The sequence below is a fragment of the Colletes latitarsis genome, chromosome 2, assembly GCF_051014445.1.
Source record: "Colletes latitarsis isolate SP2378_abdomen chromosome 2, iyColLati1, whole genome shotgun sequence".
Taxonomy (NCBI): domain Eukaryota; kingdom Metazoa; phylum Arthropoda; class Insecta; order Hymenoptera; family Colletidae; genus Colletes; species Colletes latitarsis.
This window is the reverse complement of record NC_135135.1, coordinates 6,959,278-6,978,323: the sequence shown is the minus strand read 5'-3', so window position 1 is coordinate 6,978,323 and position 19,046 is coordinate 6,959,278. Positions and strand designations below refer to the sequence as shown.

The window sequence follows — 19,046 nt, the reverse complement described above, 5'->3', positions numbered from 1 at the left end:
GTTCATGGAAAAGAAATGTAAAGAATCTAGATCTCGAAACGCCAAGTTCTCCGAGACGACGATCGATCAAAATCGAAACTCGCGTTCGACCGTGCAAAAACCAAGAGGCAAAAGAATGGAGAAATAACTTTCACACCGCGAGACCAGTCATTGAATGACGGCCGCGTCTAATGGCGATGGCGATAAGCGAGTCGACGCAATTTATTGTGTCTTATCGGCCGTCAGGTGAAAAATCGCGATAGTTGGCGTTTACAAGTCGTGACTACACTACCTCATGAAGCTCGAAACTGATCGCGTAGAGCGAGATTAATTACAAAATCCGGTACTCGAAGTCCCCCAGAATTTCCCCTACTTCCTTATTATTGAAGTTAATCTAATCTAATTTTACCAGTAGTAACTCTTAGTTCGAAGCGGATCGCGATCAGAGATGTGGAATTCGCGGCGCAGATCTCGATCATTGTGTTTCGATGGTCGAACGTGAGAATCGCGCGACGATCGGTTTGATGTCTTCTACCAATCGTGACGCGTGTTTGCATCGCGAAACGTACATTGGAGAAAGTGGCGGTTCGATGATCAAGATAGATTACGCTAGTCACGAAACGCGGTTACCGGTTTGGGCAGATTGTCCTTATCAGTGATACATGCTATCTACGCGAATGATTATCATTCGATCCACGAAATACTTATGCTCGTCAATTACGCCGGTCTCAGTAAGAATAATTGCTATTCTTATTCATCGGTTACGAAACATGCGTTAGCGAGGTTCGCGTCAGTATCGAGAAGCGCCTGCCACAGAGAACATTGTCTTGCTGTTTCGGTGCTCTGGAGATGCATAGGAAGATGTCCGGGACCGTGAACCCAGTATTCGAGGTGTTTTCTATACGATATTTCTTGTTACTTTATAGTGTTGTTCAATGTTGTTCCTTTAGACAGTTTTTATCGGTAACACTTTCCCTCAAATCTTACTCCGTTGCTTCGTGAAAACATTGTTTCTACAAATAGATTGTATCCGATCGAGCCTTCAGGCGGTACCAATCAAAAATCTATCGATCGTTTTCGATAAAGTTTCGTTATTCCTGCAGGACAGCGAGCTGAACGTGCTGGAAACTGGTCATTGGATCGATGAATCGACGAAAGACAAGGTATGTAACGTATTTATGATTGTTTAGCAATTACAAAGGAATGGAATTAATCCTTGGAATCTTTAGTATCGTGCGTGTCAGCGATAAAATACGATGTTTCGTTAAGATTATATGTGATTAAACAAGAATTGACAAATAAACAAATGCCCAAATGATAAAGCAGTGAGAATGTATACAGACTGGTAAAAAACAGGGTTCTTAACTTTAAGGGCGTATAGTACTCGTCGAGAGAAGTAAAAAATGTTTAATGAACATCCTAAAATCAGTTCTTTTAATGTTTATAAATATTTAAATTCGTAAGCATGTCTTTCTGCGATACACTGAATATAAACAAGAACTAAGTAGATACAGATAACACTTATCGCACTGAACTTAAATACTAAAAATTTGTACTATGTCTACGTCAATAAAGTAATGTTGATATATAATAAATCTTTGTTGATATTAAAAAGTAGTACGTTAATGACCTTAATGTACCTACTTTTAATGAATCGTTGCTTGTTTATATCCAATGTGTCGTAAAGAGACTTGTTTACGAATTTACATGTTCATAAATATTAAAAATTAATTTTACATCGAAAGAATTGATTTAAGACCTACGCTCATTAGACACTTTTTGCTTCTCTCGACGAGCACTATACTCGCTTAAAATTACGGATCATTCTTTTATCATCCTGTACACTTTTTCCCCGTTTCTTTCAGATTAGTAGAATGGCTGGAATCATGTCAGCCATAGGAACTCTTTCTCTAAAAGAAATTTTCCTTGATGATCACTGTAGCTCGTACAATTTTCATTATTTTCACATAAAAAAAATACTGTATATACTTAAAATATCGGTAAATATACGTATGAAATCTCAGTGCAAAGCAGTCTATGATTTGCTTTTTAAAAAATAATAAAAAAGGCTTAAAAATTGACAATCTATCTCCTTAACACTAGATTTACAGAGCTCGTGAATGAATTTCAGATTCTATTTTTAAAGTTACAGGTCACACAAATATAATTTTTTAATGATTACGTTGAATTCGATTGATGTAATGCTATGGATATATGTCCTAATTAAAAGAAAAATTTTAATATAACTGTCAACATAAAGGGTTTCAATAAAAATATGTGCAATCAATGCCCGTAAATCTAATGTTAAAATTACGGTTATAGACCCTTTTTCTTATTAATCTGTATATTTACAATTAACAGAAAAAGACAAATGTTACCTGTTCTCGTTAAACGAAGTTCTTTGATTTTTGTTCGCGTTAAACGCTTCGATATCAAGTATCGATAAAGTTTATTTGTTTCAACCGAATACATTGTAATACACATAGACACTGTGAAAAATCAGATTAGCGGTATTTCTTTGTCAGGTCGTTAAGACTGTGTTGTTTTCAAACTTGCAGAAAACGAGAATCAAGAATAATTCAATCAATTGTTTAGCAGCTCGGTACAACACATTGAATAACTTTCTGTGTAATAACTGTGTTGTTTTCAAACTTGCAGGAAATGAGAACCAAGAATGATTCAATCAATTGTTTAGCAGCTGGTTACAACACATTGAATAACTTTAGGTTAAAGCATTCTAGAACTTGCAAATTAGTGTTCCTGGCTCTATTGAACGTTCTTATACTGATCTACTTTGTTTTCGCCACTTTGTATTGGACGAACCACAGTGAGTTATCATAATCTCGTTACCAGATTTGGGCAAATTCTCGAATAACGAATATAAGTTTTAAATTCGCTCGTAAACTAACTTCTGTTTACGTTCTATTTATAAATTTATATGTACATTAAAATCTACCAACGTTAAACGAGCAAAGTCGCAGGCCAAATTTAATTTGTAAACGGGTTTAAAAATTGTATTTGTTATTCGTGAATAAAATTTGCATGACTCTGCTCATTACGATTGCGTTCATGGTGCAAAATTAACACTAGATGGTTAAATCCAAAGAGGTCACATCTTATATTTTATTATTTTTATCGAAGTTTATCAATGTTTAATTTTATAAAATAGTTCCCGCTTTTCTCTTATTTTTTGTGTAAAATTCATACGTAGTACACTTCACAGAATTTAGGTGAATTTTTGATCTCGTTACGATTATATCGTAATATTTGGCCAATTATTGGATATCTATTCTTCTTTTATTACTTGACCATGAAAATACGTGATTCGTCACTGTCGATTTTGTTTACGACACTGTTGCATCTCGAAAGATATCTCTGGTTTAATTTAATCATTTTTTTTTTAATATATTAACGAGCAAGTAATACCCAATTACAAAACCGATAAAATATAAACATAATATAATATAAATAATACAAAAAATAAGCAAATATAAGCCTTACACTAACAGTCATGAGACAAGTAATGCCTAACTGACTATTTAAAGGTCTCCATAGAATCAGTGAAAAAATCAACTTATTGTTGAACTTATTCGCATACTTGCAGGTCTTAGTTATTGAATCAAGAAATTTTAAGTTACTTTTAAAGAAATCTATTCTGAAAGTAGGAGAATTACATAAAGAATATGGACAAAGAATGTAAATAAAAATGTCAGATCAAACATTTTCCTTCTCTCTTCAAGTATGGTCAGAACAATGCATTTCCAAACCTAATGATCGAGACGTAAATTTAAGGAACTTATGTTGAACTTTTTCAATTAAATCAATATATGCTTGGTAAGAGATCCAGATAACACTACTATATTCCAATACTACTAGCGTAAAGTACAGTATTTTAAGTGTGAGAGAATTTTTAAAATCTTTGCAAAAACGAAAAACGAAGCCAAGTGCCTTGTTAGCATTGTTTACACATGTTATAATATGCTTTACAAACGAGAAGTCATTATTATAATTAATTCCTAAATTACACATCGCGTCGACTATGAATAAGAATATATTATAGATCGAGAATAAATACAGGAAGTTCTTTTTACGAGTTATTCTTACTATGATTAAGATTGAGTTTATTTACAAAGCAACGTTCCACGAGTTTAACTAAATTATCTTGCAAGATTCTGAAAATTCGTAGATTATCTGCATATAAAAGGACATGAGATTTAAATACTTTAGGTGGGTCATTAATGAAAATGGTGTTTAAAAATGGACCCAAATGTGAGAGATACACATCCGCGGATTTTTGCCCTTCGCGTTCTGCTTTTTTAAATAATCATTAAGCCGTGATAGGGGGTTCCCTCTGAAACCAAAGCCGTGTAGTTTATGATACAGTATATTGTGATTGACTAATAATTTTTGTTCTCTTCGAAAACAAGTTATGGGTAAATCTAGTGTTAAAACTAAATGTTCGTTTCCATCAGATATCGAGAAAGGACTCAATTGGTGCAACGGTTATGGAATGTTAATTCTTCTATTGGTGGTTGGATATGGCGGAGTACTTTATAGTTCCATTTTAAAACATATTCTCCGAAAGATACTCGTTCGATGCTATCAGCCGTTCCGCCATCGTATAAAAAGTTTACAAAGAACCAAGTAAGAACGATATTCTTTAATTACACGAATGACAGCGATCAACGATATCATCGTGCTTTTAATGGTGTTTTATTGTTTGCAGGTATGGTAACGTCGCCTGTCAGACGGTGATTTATGCGTGTATTTTTGGTGCTATTATTGTCTTTCTAGTTTTCGATACGAGCGACTCGAGGGAGAGGTTGGTAAGCGCCGTGGGTATCGTTATCTTGATTAGCTTTGGATGGATATTCTCGAAGCATCCGAGTCATGTGAGTAAATCTGGACCAGACTATTATTAACATTTTGACGGCCACTGTCACGTATGCGTAATGTTACTGTTGCGATCGCAATTTCGCCATTTATTCAACTTATTGAGTTTCTTTGGGCTTAGATTTTATATCGTATGTTCATTGTAGCATCTCCTATTTATAATTTCGCAAGATATTCGTAAAACAAAGTTCTTATCTGCGAACGTTGCATGCACGAATAAATTAAAACAAAATGAAATAGTATACATTTGAAATATGATTAATCGTACGTCAAGGAGTTAATCGTGTCTAGAACTTGCACCTTGCCATCGTAATCGTGCATTATACGATATTTCAAGTATCGATTCGCGGCTAAGATTCCTGCGGATTTTTGAATATCAGATTTTAGAGGGACTTTAAATTTCAAGCAGCTCATCGATGCTCGGGAACGGTGCATTTATAAGACGCGTTGGAAATCTATTCAAATACGCATCGTTGTAATAAATATTCCACTATCCAGATATCGGAAATATTACATGCATGCATTTTATTTTCATGCCAACGAGTCTGTAAGAGTCCTTGCGACGACTCGAGGGCAAATCTGCCGACCAGCCAATGATGTTTCGCTCCTGTATGAAACCATGTAGATTAAATGGAGGCCCGTTTTATGCGGATTGATTCTACAATTCGTCTTTGGTCTCATAACTATCCGATGGGTCGTTGGGCAGGCGATATTCCAGTGCATATCCGAGAAAGTGACGACGTTTCTGAACTTCGCCAAAAGCGGTGCCAGTTTCATCTTCTCCGAAACGCTGGTCAACGATGGGATATTCGCGTTCGCCGTCAGTGTTTGCTTTAGCCAGTTTCTCGAACTAACGGACAGATTGTTCGAATACTAATCGTGCGTGTTGCTTTCCAGACTCTGCCAGTGATCTTCTACTTTAGTTTCTTCATCCAAATTCTCTACTACCTGGGCGTCATGCAATCGATCATTTTGAATTTGGGTCAAGCTCTGCAGAGATTGATGGGGACGTCGGTCTGCGAGTCTGTGATCTGTGCTGCCAACATCTTCGTCGGAATGGTAAAGGGATAAAAAAGTTAACGATTACTCGGATACAATAATTGTTCGCCTATTTCAGACAGAATCCCCGTTGCTCATCAAACCCTACCTGAATAAGTTGACTACCTCAGAATTACATACTATTATGTGCTCAGGATTTGGGTCGGTGTCAGGTTAGCGAAAAAGAACTTAGATAGATACTTTAATCGGTTCTTCTTATTAGGAGGATTAGTAATTACTGTTTGAGTTTAGGAACGGTGCTGGCGGCTTATATCGGGTTCGGTGCAAACCCGGCTCACTTGATAACGGCGTCGCTAATGGCAGCACCGGCGTCTCTCTGTTACTCCAAACTATTTTATCCGGAGACAGAGAAGTCTCCCGTTTCGCACGACGACATTAAACTGGAGAAATCGTGAGTCGTGTATGTCGGTCTGGCTTGAACGCAAATTTATACCTGCTAATTCATTCAGGGACGACGCCAGTTTGATGGACGCTGCCAGCAAGGGTGCAGTGGCAGGGATTCCCCTGGTTTTGGGTATAATCGCTAATATCGTCGCATTCGTATCTTTTATCGCGCTGCTAAACGCGCTGCTCTCTTGGTTAGGCATGCTAGTCGGTTTCGATAGCTTGAGTTTCGAAGTAAGTCGGACAACACGACGACTCCATTAACCTTTTCGATACTAGTTAATGAGGTACAAAGTTGGCCTGGTTGACCGAATTATTTTTGTATCTCGGTACTTATATTCATATTTATTGAATTTAAACATTAAAGAAGTAAAATGATGATGCTGCATAAAATAATTTGAACCATTTTGATCGAAAGATGATAATTATTTTAATTAGAAATGTACAGGGTACTCGGTTATTCGTAGTACAATTGACCAATTCCTCGTGAAAAAATAAGTTAAAAATGTAGAATAGAATTTTATTCTTATAATGCATCGAAAAGGTTAAATGACACTTGGAAATAATTCGTTGCAGTTCACTGTCATGGGTACTACTAGCCGTTTCATGTTTTCTAGTTTATATTGTCGAAAACATTCATGCCGTTAAGTTGGATAATGGGAGTACCCTGGGACAAATGCGAGGAAGTCGGGACTCTGATAGGTCTGAAAACTGTCGTAAATGAGTTTGTCGCTTATCAAAAGTTGGGGGAGTACAAAAGACAGAAGAAAATTTTTGGTAGGACCGAAGCGATCGCTACGTACGCGATCTGTGGATTCGCAAATCCTGGATCTATAGGAATCACGCTTGGCGGGTTATCTACGTTAGCGCCTGACAGAAAGGAACAGATCTCTAGCGCTGTATTGAGAGCTTTTATAGCTGGCAGTGCTGTGAATTTCCTTACTGCTAGCATCGCTGGTAAGATATCATCCGAGTATCGATTCCATCGCCATTAACTATTTTACCAACGAATCAACCTCATTTTCAGGAATACTGATAGCCGATGTTCCTTTCGATGCAGTTAATGCAACAATGGCATTGAATATGTCTGTTGTAAACGGCAGCTGCAACAGCTGTTAGTCGAATACATCATGCCTTAAATTTGACGAACACCATTATTTATTATGTATACACCTAGCTATTCCCACCGTATCCATTTGACTCTCGTTTACGCCTGCGTAATAACGTGACATCTGTATCTATAGTAGCGGTCATTTATATACTTACGTACAAGTAGTATTTTTATTTTTAAATTGTGTATATTGGCCTGGAAAGCTTATGAAAATATCCAATCTATATTATTATTAGCTCACACCTTCTCTTATTAACTAACGATAAGGTCTCTATTTATCCCAAGAATTTAATTAAGTTTTTTATACTTTGTATAAACTGTAAAGTAATGATTTTAGAAAAAAATTGATACAAAAGAAAAATATTAAATAAAACATTAAAATATTAAATAACATATAAATAAAGTGACATACAAAACAATAACAAAAATATATTTCTTGAGCGTTTTAAACGTGGACAAAAGTACTGGCACAGATGAATAAAAGTAACTAGAAATTAAAAATTAATACTTGATTGGTCCTCTTTTCTTCCTAAAAACTTCCTTCAATCGTTTCGGCATTGAAGCCACCAATTTTTGTGTAAAATCCAGCTGTATATTGTTCTATTCTAGCAAAATAATAGTTTTCAGCTGTTTTTTATTTGTTATATTGTTTTCTAATTTTGATTTCTAATTCATTTTGCTATTTTATTATAAAACTTACATTTTGTGCAAATATTATTTTTCTCTCTTCTCTTGTAGTTTCTTTCCTTTTTTTCGGCATTATTACTTGTTGTGCTTTTTCTGTTGTTAATCGACTGAACTTTAAAATAATTGTTGGAAAAAATGATTATAGGGGAATCCCCTACCTATACCATCAAGTAACAATCGGAAATTTTTCGGGCAGATGCAACTACACTAAATTTTGTATAATATGCTAATACTTTTGTCATGTATAAAATGCTCAAGAAATGCGTTTTTATTATTATTTGATGTGTCACGTTATTTATGTTATTGCTACTGTAAAATAATAAACTAGAATAATTAGTGAATAGATGTGTTAAAAAGTTTTTCTTTTTTATCAATTTGTTTCATAGTTATAAGTATTTATATTATAACAATCATACTGTGCTAATACTTTTATCCAGCACTGTAAATATATACAGGGTACGTCCAAATAATATGGACAAGCGGAAAGAAGGTGATTCCTTATGAAAAAATAGGATAAATATAAGGAGTAAAATTTTTTTATTTTATGGTTTTGTTTTCGAGATAATCAAGTTTGAAAATCGGTTGTGTATTATCCGCACTTAAGGCTAAAGTGCGATTCAGCAAGCAATGTATAGCGCCTATCGTGTTTATAAACAATGTTCTGTAACTTTTAATATGCTACTTGATTCGTCAGTTCATCGTGAACACTCAGTCATTTATTAATTAATTTTATTAATATGTCACAACGATAACTTTTACGATTAGCTTTTTTATTTGTTTATAAGGAATCTTCTCTCATCCGCTTGTACTTGGTACATGTTATTTGGACGCATATTATATGTTAAGATCCCAGTGCAGTTTTGAATGAAACTGCCAAACTAGTGAGGGCTGTATGCATCAATGACGGGGAGTAAGTTCGACCGCCATGTTGTAAATAAGTAGGTTTAAAGAAAAGACGAACATTTCACAAAAATTCATTCATATTATTATACAATATTATTTTATAATAAAAACATTGAAAGGATAAATAATACGTGCCAAACCGTTGAGCAAATCGATTTTTCGCATCCTATTTTATATACTGACTAAAAAGAAATGACTAAACCGCCGTATAATAAAAAGTACGGGAACCTAAACTAAGTGTGTTTTGTACAATATCAGTAAATATAAGTACGATCGTGTATATAAGTACAGGTGCACTGCAAAGCACTGACCAAGTCGTTGTTTACTGGTATGGAATTATTACATATCACATTTCAAACACGGAATGTTTAGTTTGCATGCTTTCAAGAACAGCTCAAAGAAGCAAGTGCAGCATCTTCATTCATCAATTTTTGATTTTTATATTTATGGCAGTGTGTGAAGTTCATGGAACTCGTAAAGATTATGGGTACGATTGAATACATCAGCAGTCACTTCTAACATTTTTGGCAAAACATCAACATTTCTTTGAACATCTGACCCGCAAACCTAAAATGAAAATATTAAGACTCATAGCATGTTACAATTTTTAGTTGTAGAGGCTTACTTTTTTAAACAAAAGTTCTCTGGTAGGCATTGTATACATGGCAACCACTGCTGCTTTTCTAATCACCCATGGATGATGTTTGGCTAAAGTTTTGTTGTACGCATCTTGGCAACAACTAGATGTCTTATCAGTGTCCGAAAGGTCACCTAGCTGTCTAAGAAATTCTCTAATAAAATCTAACCCTCTATGAAGTCTTAATAAGGTACGGGCACCATTTGTGTAATTTGTCTTAGAAAGAATGTTATTTTCCTTCTCATATAATATCATAGACTTGACAGTAGTGTAATTTTGATCATCTTTGCTCATTAACTCAATAAGTACCTCAATTTTTTGCTTTAAATCAGAGGATACAAAGCCAAAGACAGTGCCCATTAGCTGGAAAAATCTGTATAAAAGTAAGAGAAATTATACTTTGAATACATTATGTGCACAAAAGGAACCAGATGGTAGATATTCTACCATTTGCTTGTATTTGTCATGTTACTTGAACAGAATATGTTACATGGATATGCACATTGTATCCGCATTAATGTTGTGTTAAGGAAATATATTAGGCTAGAAAATAATCTTAAAAAGTAAATATTAACTAGGCTTAAGTTTAACTTCGTATCGATTTAAGGTTATGTTTAACGAAAAAAACAATTCTTTTCTTACTTGTAGAGTTCATTGTAGGCATCTAGATAAGCTTTAAGATCAATATCGTCGTCTTGTAAAAGAGCACGGTCAAAGTGATCATGGACTAGCCTCAGGTCAAAGAATGCCAACTCTGAACCCTCCGCCATTGCCGCGTCACCAGTATCCAATACAGTACCAGTTAATTAAACACAATTGACTACTTGCCACGCAGGTACAAGCATATGTGTTCATAAGTTCTTACTATCTAAGGGAAATATGGATCGTCAAAGCGACCCCTTCTCTTTTACCGCAAATTTCTTGTGCCTGCAAAACGCTAGATGGTGTTCTTTAAATTTTATCTAGTTTATCATTCCAATAAACAGATTACTCTTTATTAATCGCACTTTAATATGTTTGTGTACGTGTACTATACATAAAACATGTAAAGTATGGATTAAAATTCGTTATTAAAGTGCAACGATGCATATTCAACCCATTCGTGAATACTCGCCACTGTACGCAGTAATTCAGCGATGGTAGCAATAATTAAGCAATTCAATACCAAACTATGTACTCAATACGAACTATCATATCGAAATATCAAGTGTGTACTTTTCATTTTCAATATCGATACTTTGGTAATGAACACTTGATCGATATACTAATACTCTACGATACCGATACTATTCTAAATGTTAAAATGAAATAACATTTCCAAATGTCATCAACTTTCGTCGATTACCCTACAAACGAGGTATATCATAGACATTGCATCACCACAGACGAGCTATACAAGAAGATGTTACATCTAATGTATTTTTTCGGTCCATTTCTCTGGGATAGTGTGATCAGATTTGGTACAATTGAGTGCATTGACGGCGACACTAGTAACGACAAACTTCCTTTAGTGCCTAACGGAGTGATAGGGAAAGCAGACATACTACTGCACAGGTTGCGTGTACGTGACCTCGGACTTCGCACAACGCACAATATCGAAAAATCGGGAAAGAAAGCAAATATAAGTCTTTCCTTCTTGTTCTCGAAACAATTGAAATCCGACTTGCATCAAACGGTATACAAGATCATATATCGCGATAATTAAAACAACATAGAACTGGCGTGCAGAGTTACAGAGTTTATATTTTTTTTGGTGTACTTGCAAAAAATGTGAACAATCAAGTGTACTGGCAGAAGTTGCAGCATGTCCAAATAAACTTTGCCTGTATCCATACACTTTTGATACAAATATGCGTTAAAAATGTTATAAAAGTTCCCTGAAAAATTTAAAGAAACCTTTGAAGAGGTATCTAATTTTTGTGCACAACATTTACAAAGCATGAAGAATATAACTTGTGTATCCTTTTCTTCACTACACAGATATTTGGGAACTTAGTTCTAGATATAAGCAAGATGTGTCTGAAAAAACAAAAGGGTATTTCATGATGTACAGCATGTGTAAACGTTATAAAGTGCTTTTGCCTTAGCTTTATGTTTGGAATTTTGGAAAAAAATCCTATGTCAAAAGACTTATTAATGGCTTCTTGTAAGAAAACGATTTTTTTAGTATATCCAATTAATAAATGAACAATAATAACATATTTTTAGGTTTCAGGACCTATTATGAAGAGATTCATACAGAAACTGAGCTATTATATCTTATAATAGGAAAACTTCTACTCTATTTAGAGAAATCAAAACACGCTATGGAAACATTAAAAAAAGTAATTTCAGTACTAACAATAACTCATGGAGAAAATTTGGTAAGAGGGAACTTAGAACTTCTTTTTCAATGCATAAGATTTTTCAACAGTTTGTAATACATACAGACAAACTAATAATTGCAAACTAATAAAATCTTTTTGGAATTTTGTGAATAACACCATAGCACTTAATACAGCTGATATGGCTAATAGTTTCACTGAATGCTTCGCATTTGTATACACTTATGACCTCAATCAGAATCATCACGTCAATTTTGATAGCTGCTTTATGGAAATTTAATCTCATTACACTGATCCATAAATCTGGTGATAAATCTAATGTTATCAATTATTGGGCTATATCTATTCAAAATGTAATGCCAAAAATATTAGATGCCATAGTAGCAGGTAAACTATCATCATTTATTTTCGACCTCGTGATAAACAAGTAACGCGGATTTGTCATCAAAAGATCTATTCTTACAAATAATCTGATGATATCTATATGCATATGTTCGCAGATTCACAGTTCCTGATAGTTGCAGAAACATATCTCGAAATTTTACATCGCTGACACGGTATGTATTGTCGCGCTCTGATTCTACAATCCTTATTGGCGGATGGCCAAACAAAACGATTTGTAATTAATTTCCGGATGCGAGAGTTCATGCAAAGAGTTGAATATGATACGCCGCAAAGGTTTGGGTATGACGTTGTACTCCGGAAAATGTATTTTTTTAAAGTTCAAACTATCACTATTACCCGTGTCTCCCAAAATCTCGTGTAATTCTGCATTGACGTTCTATTCTACTTAATTCAGGAAGGGCGGGATGCTACCGGTGACGTAACAGGCTGAACTGTAAGGCCAATTCCGGGAGCCAGCGATCTCAGGTGCTATGGTTATTCCCCGCGAATTGTGAGATCATAGTTTTGATTACGTATCGGCGGTACCAAGATACCATTCTGAGAAAAGGGTGGTACTCTCGCAGGTTGGTCGGTGGAGGTATTCTCCGGGTTGATCCGTAGCTAGGCGTTCTGTAGCCCACGCACCCGTTTGGTTGTCCAGGCGGCAGGGGAGGTGAACCCCTACGTGGCGCGTCCCCAGGTGGCGGATAGGGGAAACCGCTGGGATGGGATGCGGGGATAGGGTCATCAGCCTGGAAATGCTGGTGGTCGCATCCTCGTATTGCATCCTGGAGGTAGGAGCGAAAGCTCCCGCGGACCAAACACCGGTATGAATGTGTGTGTAAATGGGCTAGGGTGGGATAGTAAGTAACCGGGGTTGTACCCGTGACCGCGGCTCGGTCCCACGACCCGGGGCCGTTGGCGCTAGTGACCAGGCGCCTGTGGTTGAGTGAGTGTGTGGTCGGAGGAGTGCCTCCCACCGGGATGGGCCTGAAAAGGCACGGCACGGCACGGCGCGGCGGGGGACTCTGTGATGTCTCACTAGAGTTCCCGGTCCCCCGCAAAGCGCCTGAAAATGGTCACCGCGGGGTTTTTAGCCGGTAAGAGTCCGGCACTACCCGTGAGCCCCTCTTCGGGAGGGCCCGCGGGTGCCCATGAGGATTTCCCCGCGTCAAAAAAAAAAAAAAAAAAAAAAAAAAAAAAAGGGGAGGTGAACCCATATGTGGCACGTCCGCAGGTGGTAGATAAGGGAAACCGCTGGGATGGCACGTGGGGGTGTAATGTTTGGTCCGAAGGAGCTTTCGCTCCAACTTCTGGGATGCCATGCGAGGCTGCGGTCACGAGACCTCTCAGGTCAGATGACACTACCCCCGCATGCCACCCTAGCGAATTCCACTATCCGTCATCTGGGGACGTGCCACGTATGGGTTCACCTCCCATATCACCTGAATAACGAAACGGGTGCGTGGAGGATGGTTTCTTTATCCTTTTCTCCCCAAGCGGTCAACGTGTGCAATAAACTATACTACGCAACAACTACTGATTATATCACTGTATATACCTTATTATACCAGTTCCCAAACAAGTAATAACGAATCCAAAGGTCAGGAGACGTTAACCGATGGGTGGGAGGTGGGGTGAGGTGGTCACGTAGTCTCGTCTCGATTCTCGATGTGTATCTTTGAAGGAAAGGTTAAACCTTATATGTATCTCTAATAACTGAAAATAAATAAAATAAATATATGAAGTAAATAAAATAAATACAAAAAGATATCAGATAAACAATCAATTACTTAATGATTTATTATCTTTATACTCCTGTGACGTCACAATGCGAAGCAGTCAATCATTGGCTCTGCTTGAACATCGAATATCGATTTGTTATTGGTTACTTGGATAACTGGAATAACACATTTTCTAAAGATATTTGTTTTAATTTTCACTAGATTTATACACCAATCTTTTTTGACTCGGTGTCGATAACATTGAACTTGACACAGTTATGGTAAGAAGTCTGGTACAGACAGGCATAGACGAAGTGTGGAGTAGACATCACACGCAATATTTTTTTCGTAACATACGGATTAAGGGCATAGACAATGCATAGTGTAGACATATGTATAAAGTAATAGCCTTTGTGTCACGTGGATCAGGAATTCATGAGTCCATCTCCAAGGTAAAGACGAGAGGCCGGCAATCGAGAATATAAACATAGCCTGACTGAACTTTGAAAGTGCAAGAAGCGTATCAAATCATCGACCCTGGCTTAGGAATATTAGCAATGGTAACAATGAAATTACTTTTAAAAAATATTATAGAATATGCAGGAAACAGATACAGACGAGTAATAAACAGGAACAGTATTTAGTGGGAGTTAGTGTCCTTTGACGCAAAATAAAGACATCGTGTAAAATTAATGTTCTTGTGTATTCTATACATATTACTTGTTTATTATTGCATTAACAAAATTTATATGAAAAGCATTCATTAAAATTTCAATCATAAATTAATATATTTATATATTAATAAGTACATATTTCGATCAATCGACTTCCATGAATAGTATAATATATCGATATTTCATCTTTAAGAGACACTATTGAATCTATCGAATGATCGAAAGACGGATGCTGGTTATTGTGACGTTACAGTAGTATGAAGATAATGAAACATTAATTAATTGTTTGTCTGATATCTTTTTTTATTTATTTTATTTATTTCATATATTTATTTTATTTATTTTCAGTTATTAGAGATACATATAAGGTTTAACCTTTCCTTCAAAGATACACATCGAGAATCGAGACGAGACTACGTGACCGCCTCACCCTACCTCCCACCCATCGGTTAACGTCTCCTGTCCTTTGGATTCGTTATTCGTTGTTTGGACACTGGTGTGATGAGATTTAGTGACAGGCTTCGCGTCTAATGAAGTATGTACTTTCTATTTATTGTAATAATATTTTCAAAGGAAATTGCGTAATTAACATATAGACAGCTTGATTTTAATGCATTTGATTGTAATTTCTGTTTTATTACTGTTACAGACTGGTTGCTACAATTCGACTCGAAGGAACGCTATCGGCATGCAATCGATGCCATGATGCGTGGAAATCTCAAATTGAAGAAACTCAAGATCGAATATTGGCAAAATCTACTTTGTTATACCAAGTGAGTACGGACCTATACAGGATGTTCGGCCACCTCTGAGAAAATTTTTAATGGGAGATTCTAGAGGCCAAAATAAGACGAAAATCAAGAGTACCAATTTTTTGATTAAGGCTTCATTAAAAAGTTATTAACGTTTAACGTTGCGTCTGTAGAACGATAATCTGCAAATAACTGCGTACGCGCGATAGTGAGATTCTCCGCAGCCTAAAACGGCTGTTCTTGATTATTAATTGTGAATTACTTCTGACGACTAAATTTTTAATTGCATCCGTTAATCGATTGATTATTCCAAAGAAATTAATTGACCTCCGCAACCAAAAATAATTTTTTTAGAACGATTTGACATTTTTTAACTTCGCCAAAAAATTTGTCCATCTTCCTGAATTTTTTTCTCGAAAATGCGTAGGATTTTGGGAATATGTCTATTCACCAAAGCTCTACTTCAGAAATAAATTTCAATCTAATCCATTCACTATTGTAGTAATTATGGTCGTTTGAAAATAGCGTTATTTAATCCCTTTTATAGTCAACTCGCATGTATTTATGCGCGCACTACAGCTGGCTGTCCATAAATACTAATTCAGTGAATAGTTTGCCAACTGACCGCCATCCATGAGAAGAGGTCGCTAAAATCACCTCCGAATTTTCAGGTCGGTATGGCAGTGAGATTGGGCCACGAAAGTCCATAAGGTGACAGGTCTACGCGTATACCTCGTTTGTGGTAACACCACAGACCAGGTATACGAGTAGACCTTCTACCCAATGTATTTTTTTGGCCCATTTTTCTGGGGTTCTAGAGCCCATTACCATTTTCATGTCACTCGCAACGTTACCAACAGATTTAGAAATAAACCCAAGAGGAAGTGAAATAGAAAAGGAAATTACATAAATTTTACTATTTTTTAACGGAATGAAAGCTGTACGGTCTAGAATTGAGCATCAATCGATTAATTTCATTCAAATAATCAATCGATTAAAATTATTTTAGAATTTCAAGATTATTAAGATACTTCAGGATATACCTCATTGACAAGTACACCGCAAATCCACTATTTTTTATTTTACATTATAATACATCAGGCTGTTTCGTGATGCTGATGCACGTACTACCAGTGTTATATTTGAGGCATTCTATACATCGCAACTCTACAAACAAACGTGATCAGTGACTATGCGCAACGCTACACCAAAAGTAAACGCGGGGAATATAACCGATCGCAAATCTAAAAGTAATCAAAATCGGTTCATTGTAATTACAACGCGATAATATCTACATTTCTAATGCAATTACTAATGTAATCCGAAATTAGTTCGTATACGCAACACTACCCTGAAAAAAACGCGAAAAATTTTCATCGTTCACAACTGTAAAGTTATCTATAAAACTAATTATTTGCAAAGATAACTAGATAAGCAACACGAATAATTTGTACTCCGTAACGCTAATAACAAACCGGTATTAATTCTTATTCGCAACATTAGTCTGAATGAAACGCGAAAATATTCATCGTTCGCAACGCTAAAAGTAATCACGATAAATCTAAATTATGTGCAACGCTATTTTTAAAACAAACGCGATCATTTGCGTTCCACAACACTAACGCAAACCACGATCTGCTCCAAAATATTGGCTGTTGATCTGAAAAACTACAAGTACTACAACTACAGGCGACAACAGTGACATAATAGGAACATGGAATAACTCTCCATCCTCATCCGAAGATGAAGATGAAGAACCATTTGCTGCAGCCCACTCTTGCGACAGTTTGTCAGGGCCTCTTCGACTTTCGAAAGAGTCTCTTCTTTCTTCGGCGGTCCTGCCAAAGCCTGAAACTTAAACCTACGCTCGAGATTCCGTGCAATACACAGTCCGCCGACGATTCTACGAATCGTTATCGGACCAGGTGTGGAGAAACTTGAGCGGGACGAGCGTTTCGGGGATCCTACCGCGAACGAACGCGACCGCGAAGAGCGACTGTAAAGCCGCGCGATTCCAAGAACCGAAAGTAAAACCGAAACAAACGGTATAATCCGTTTGGATCGGCTAACGTTTCGATTCTCCAAATCGAACTACAGGTACAGGACCTGTGGCAGTCCTGCCCTGACCCTACCTACTTACATCTAACACACATACCAGAAAGTAAGTTACCTACCTACCTAACCCTATATTTAAAAAATTGCAAAACTCATTCTCGCAACATACGCTCCACGGTTCTCACACATAATGTCCGGGCGCAAAAGCCTACACTAGAGAGGACGCCCCGGGGTTCCTCCGACACCCGAACATTCCACACAACATTCACACTCTAATGTTTACGTACCAAAATCTGAAATCAACCGACAAAGACTAGCGATCATTGCGTATTTCAAGTAACTTTCAAATAATAGAAGCTTTGATAAAATGATTTTCTGCATTCTGCCATTTAAAATCAAGAAATTAATTGTATCTACGTTTCATTAAATATTTTATGTTATTGTCTTTGAACATGCAAAATGTATGAGCAAGATGAAATAGAATTTTATTTGTAAATTATATTAAAGTTTTAAAACGACGCAATTCCACAGCCTAACCACACACACACACACACATGTGAAATTGCATCGCGCACGACACACTAACTCAATGTCAGTCGCACATAGATATTATTAGGAATTTTTAGAAACTAAGTCATCGTGCTCGTTGCCTTCGCTCACGCAAGTAGCACCTGGGCACTTGGGTGAGTTTAGGCAATGAACACGGAAAGGTATCCTGAAAATCCTGAACTAGAAAAAATGGTTACAGTAAATACTAGCGTATAACGAAATAGTATTTATATATTCTTTCTTATTTTATTTCTTTTACTGGACTTTATATTTCTGATAAATAAAGAGGAAAATTTTAATATACAATAATAATGAAAAATATTATTAGTAAAGGAAATTATTCTGATTAAAATTGAATTTTCTAAGACGAATGGCTTTACAATAAAATAATTTACTTTGAAAATGTAAGGAAAAATTATTGAAACAAACTGATGAAAATATTTAACCCTTGAGCAATTCTGTTGTCAAAGCGTATTTTTTAAAGATGATAGTAGTACGTAATGCATGTTACTTTGACTTAAGAATTTACCCATCGCGAAACGTCTTTTTGGACATGAATTGTAACATCAAATTTTTGAATAAGAAAAGACTTTAATGCCTTTGATAATAAGTCATTAAATTATATTTTCATATGAAGCACGAACTATATAAAATGCAATCAATATTACAAGTCAAAGAATTTATTTTTATGTTCTGACAAATTTCACGTTATATTAAAAATCGCGGAGCACAAAAAGACCCTAGCCTGATCTATAAAATAAAACAATATACATATGTTCCTATTCACGGGTATAAAAAATACCCGTGATCACTACTCGCCAAAAATACTACGTATACAACCGGGCACCCGTGTTGTTTCGGACCTTTCGCCCTACAACATGATTGGGGACCGGAGGGACAAAAATCACATGCGACTCACCAATCGTTGACT

At 36.2% G+C, this 19,046-nt stretch overlaps 2 protein-coding genes across 3 annotated transcripts; one reads left to right on the top strand and one right to left on the bottom strand.

The window, feature by feature from the left end:
- The first annotated feature begins 409 nt into the window (after positions 1-409).
- Positions 410-9,002, top strand: Cnt2 (Concentrative nucleoside transporter 2). Of its 2 annotated transcripts, XM_076782013.1 has the most exons (12): positions 410-870; positions 1,083-1,142; positions 2,638-2,806; positions 4,452-4,623; positions 4,706-4,871; positions 5,498-5,692; positions 5,770-5,931; positions 5,990-6,083; positions 6,163-6,322; positions 6,381-6,549; positions 6,933-7,272; positions 7,343-9,002. In XM_076782013.1, exons 1-12 carry the CDS (start codon positions 829-831, stop codon positions 7,432-7,434), a joined length of 1,821 nt encoding a protein of 606 aa, XP_076638128.1. In that variant the 5' UTR covers positions 410-828; the 3' UTR covers positions 7,435-9,002. The 2 variants fall into 2 exon arrangements, with proteins under 2 accessions (XP_076638128.1, XP_076638138.1); XM_076782023.1 differs by lacking the exon at positions 2,638-2,806.
- A 73-nt stretch (positions 9,003-9,075) lies between these two features.
- Positions 9,076-10,872, bottom strand: LOC143350147 (ceramide-1-phosphate transfer protein). Its single transcript, XM_076782034.1, has 3 exons — positions 10,296-10,872; positions 9,642-10,026; positions 9,076-9,583 (listed from the first exon to the last, which is right to left on the bottom strand). The coding sequence occupies exons 1-3, from the start codon at positions 10,421-10,423 to the stop codon at positions 9,461-9,463; spliced, it is 636 nt and encodes a 211-aa protein (XP_076638149.1). The 5' UTR covers positions 10,424-10,872; the 3' UTR covers positions 9,076-9,460.
- Between the last annotated feature and the right edge of the window lie 8,174 nt (positions 10,873-19,046).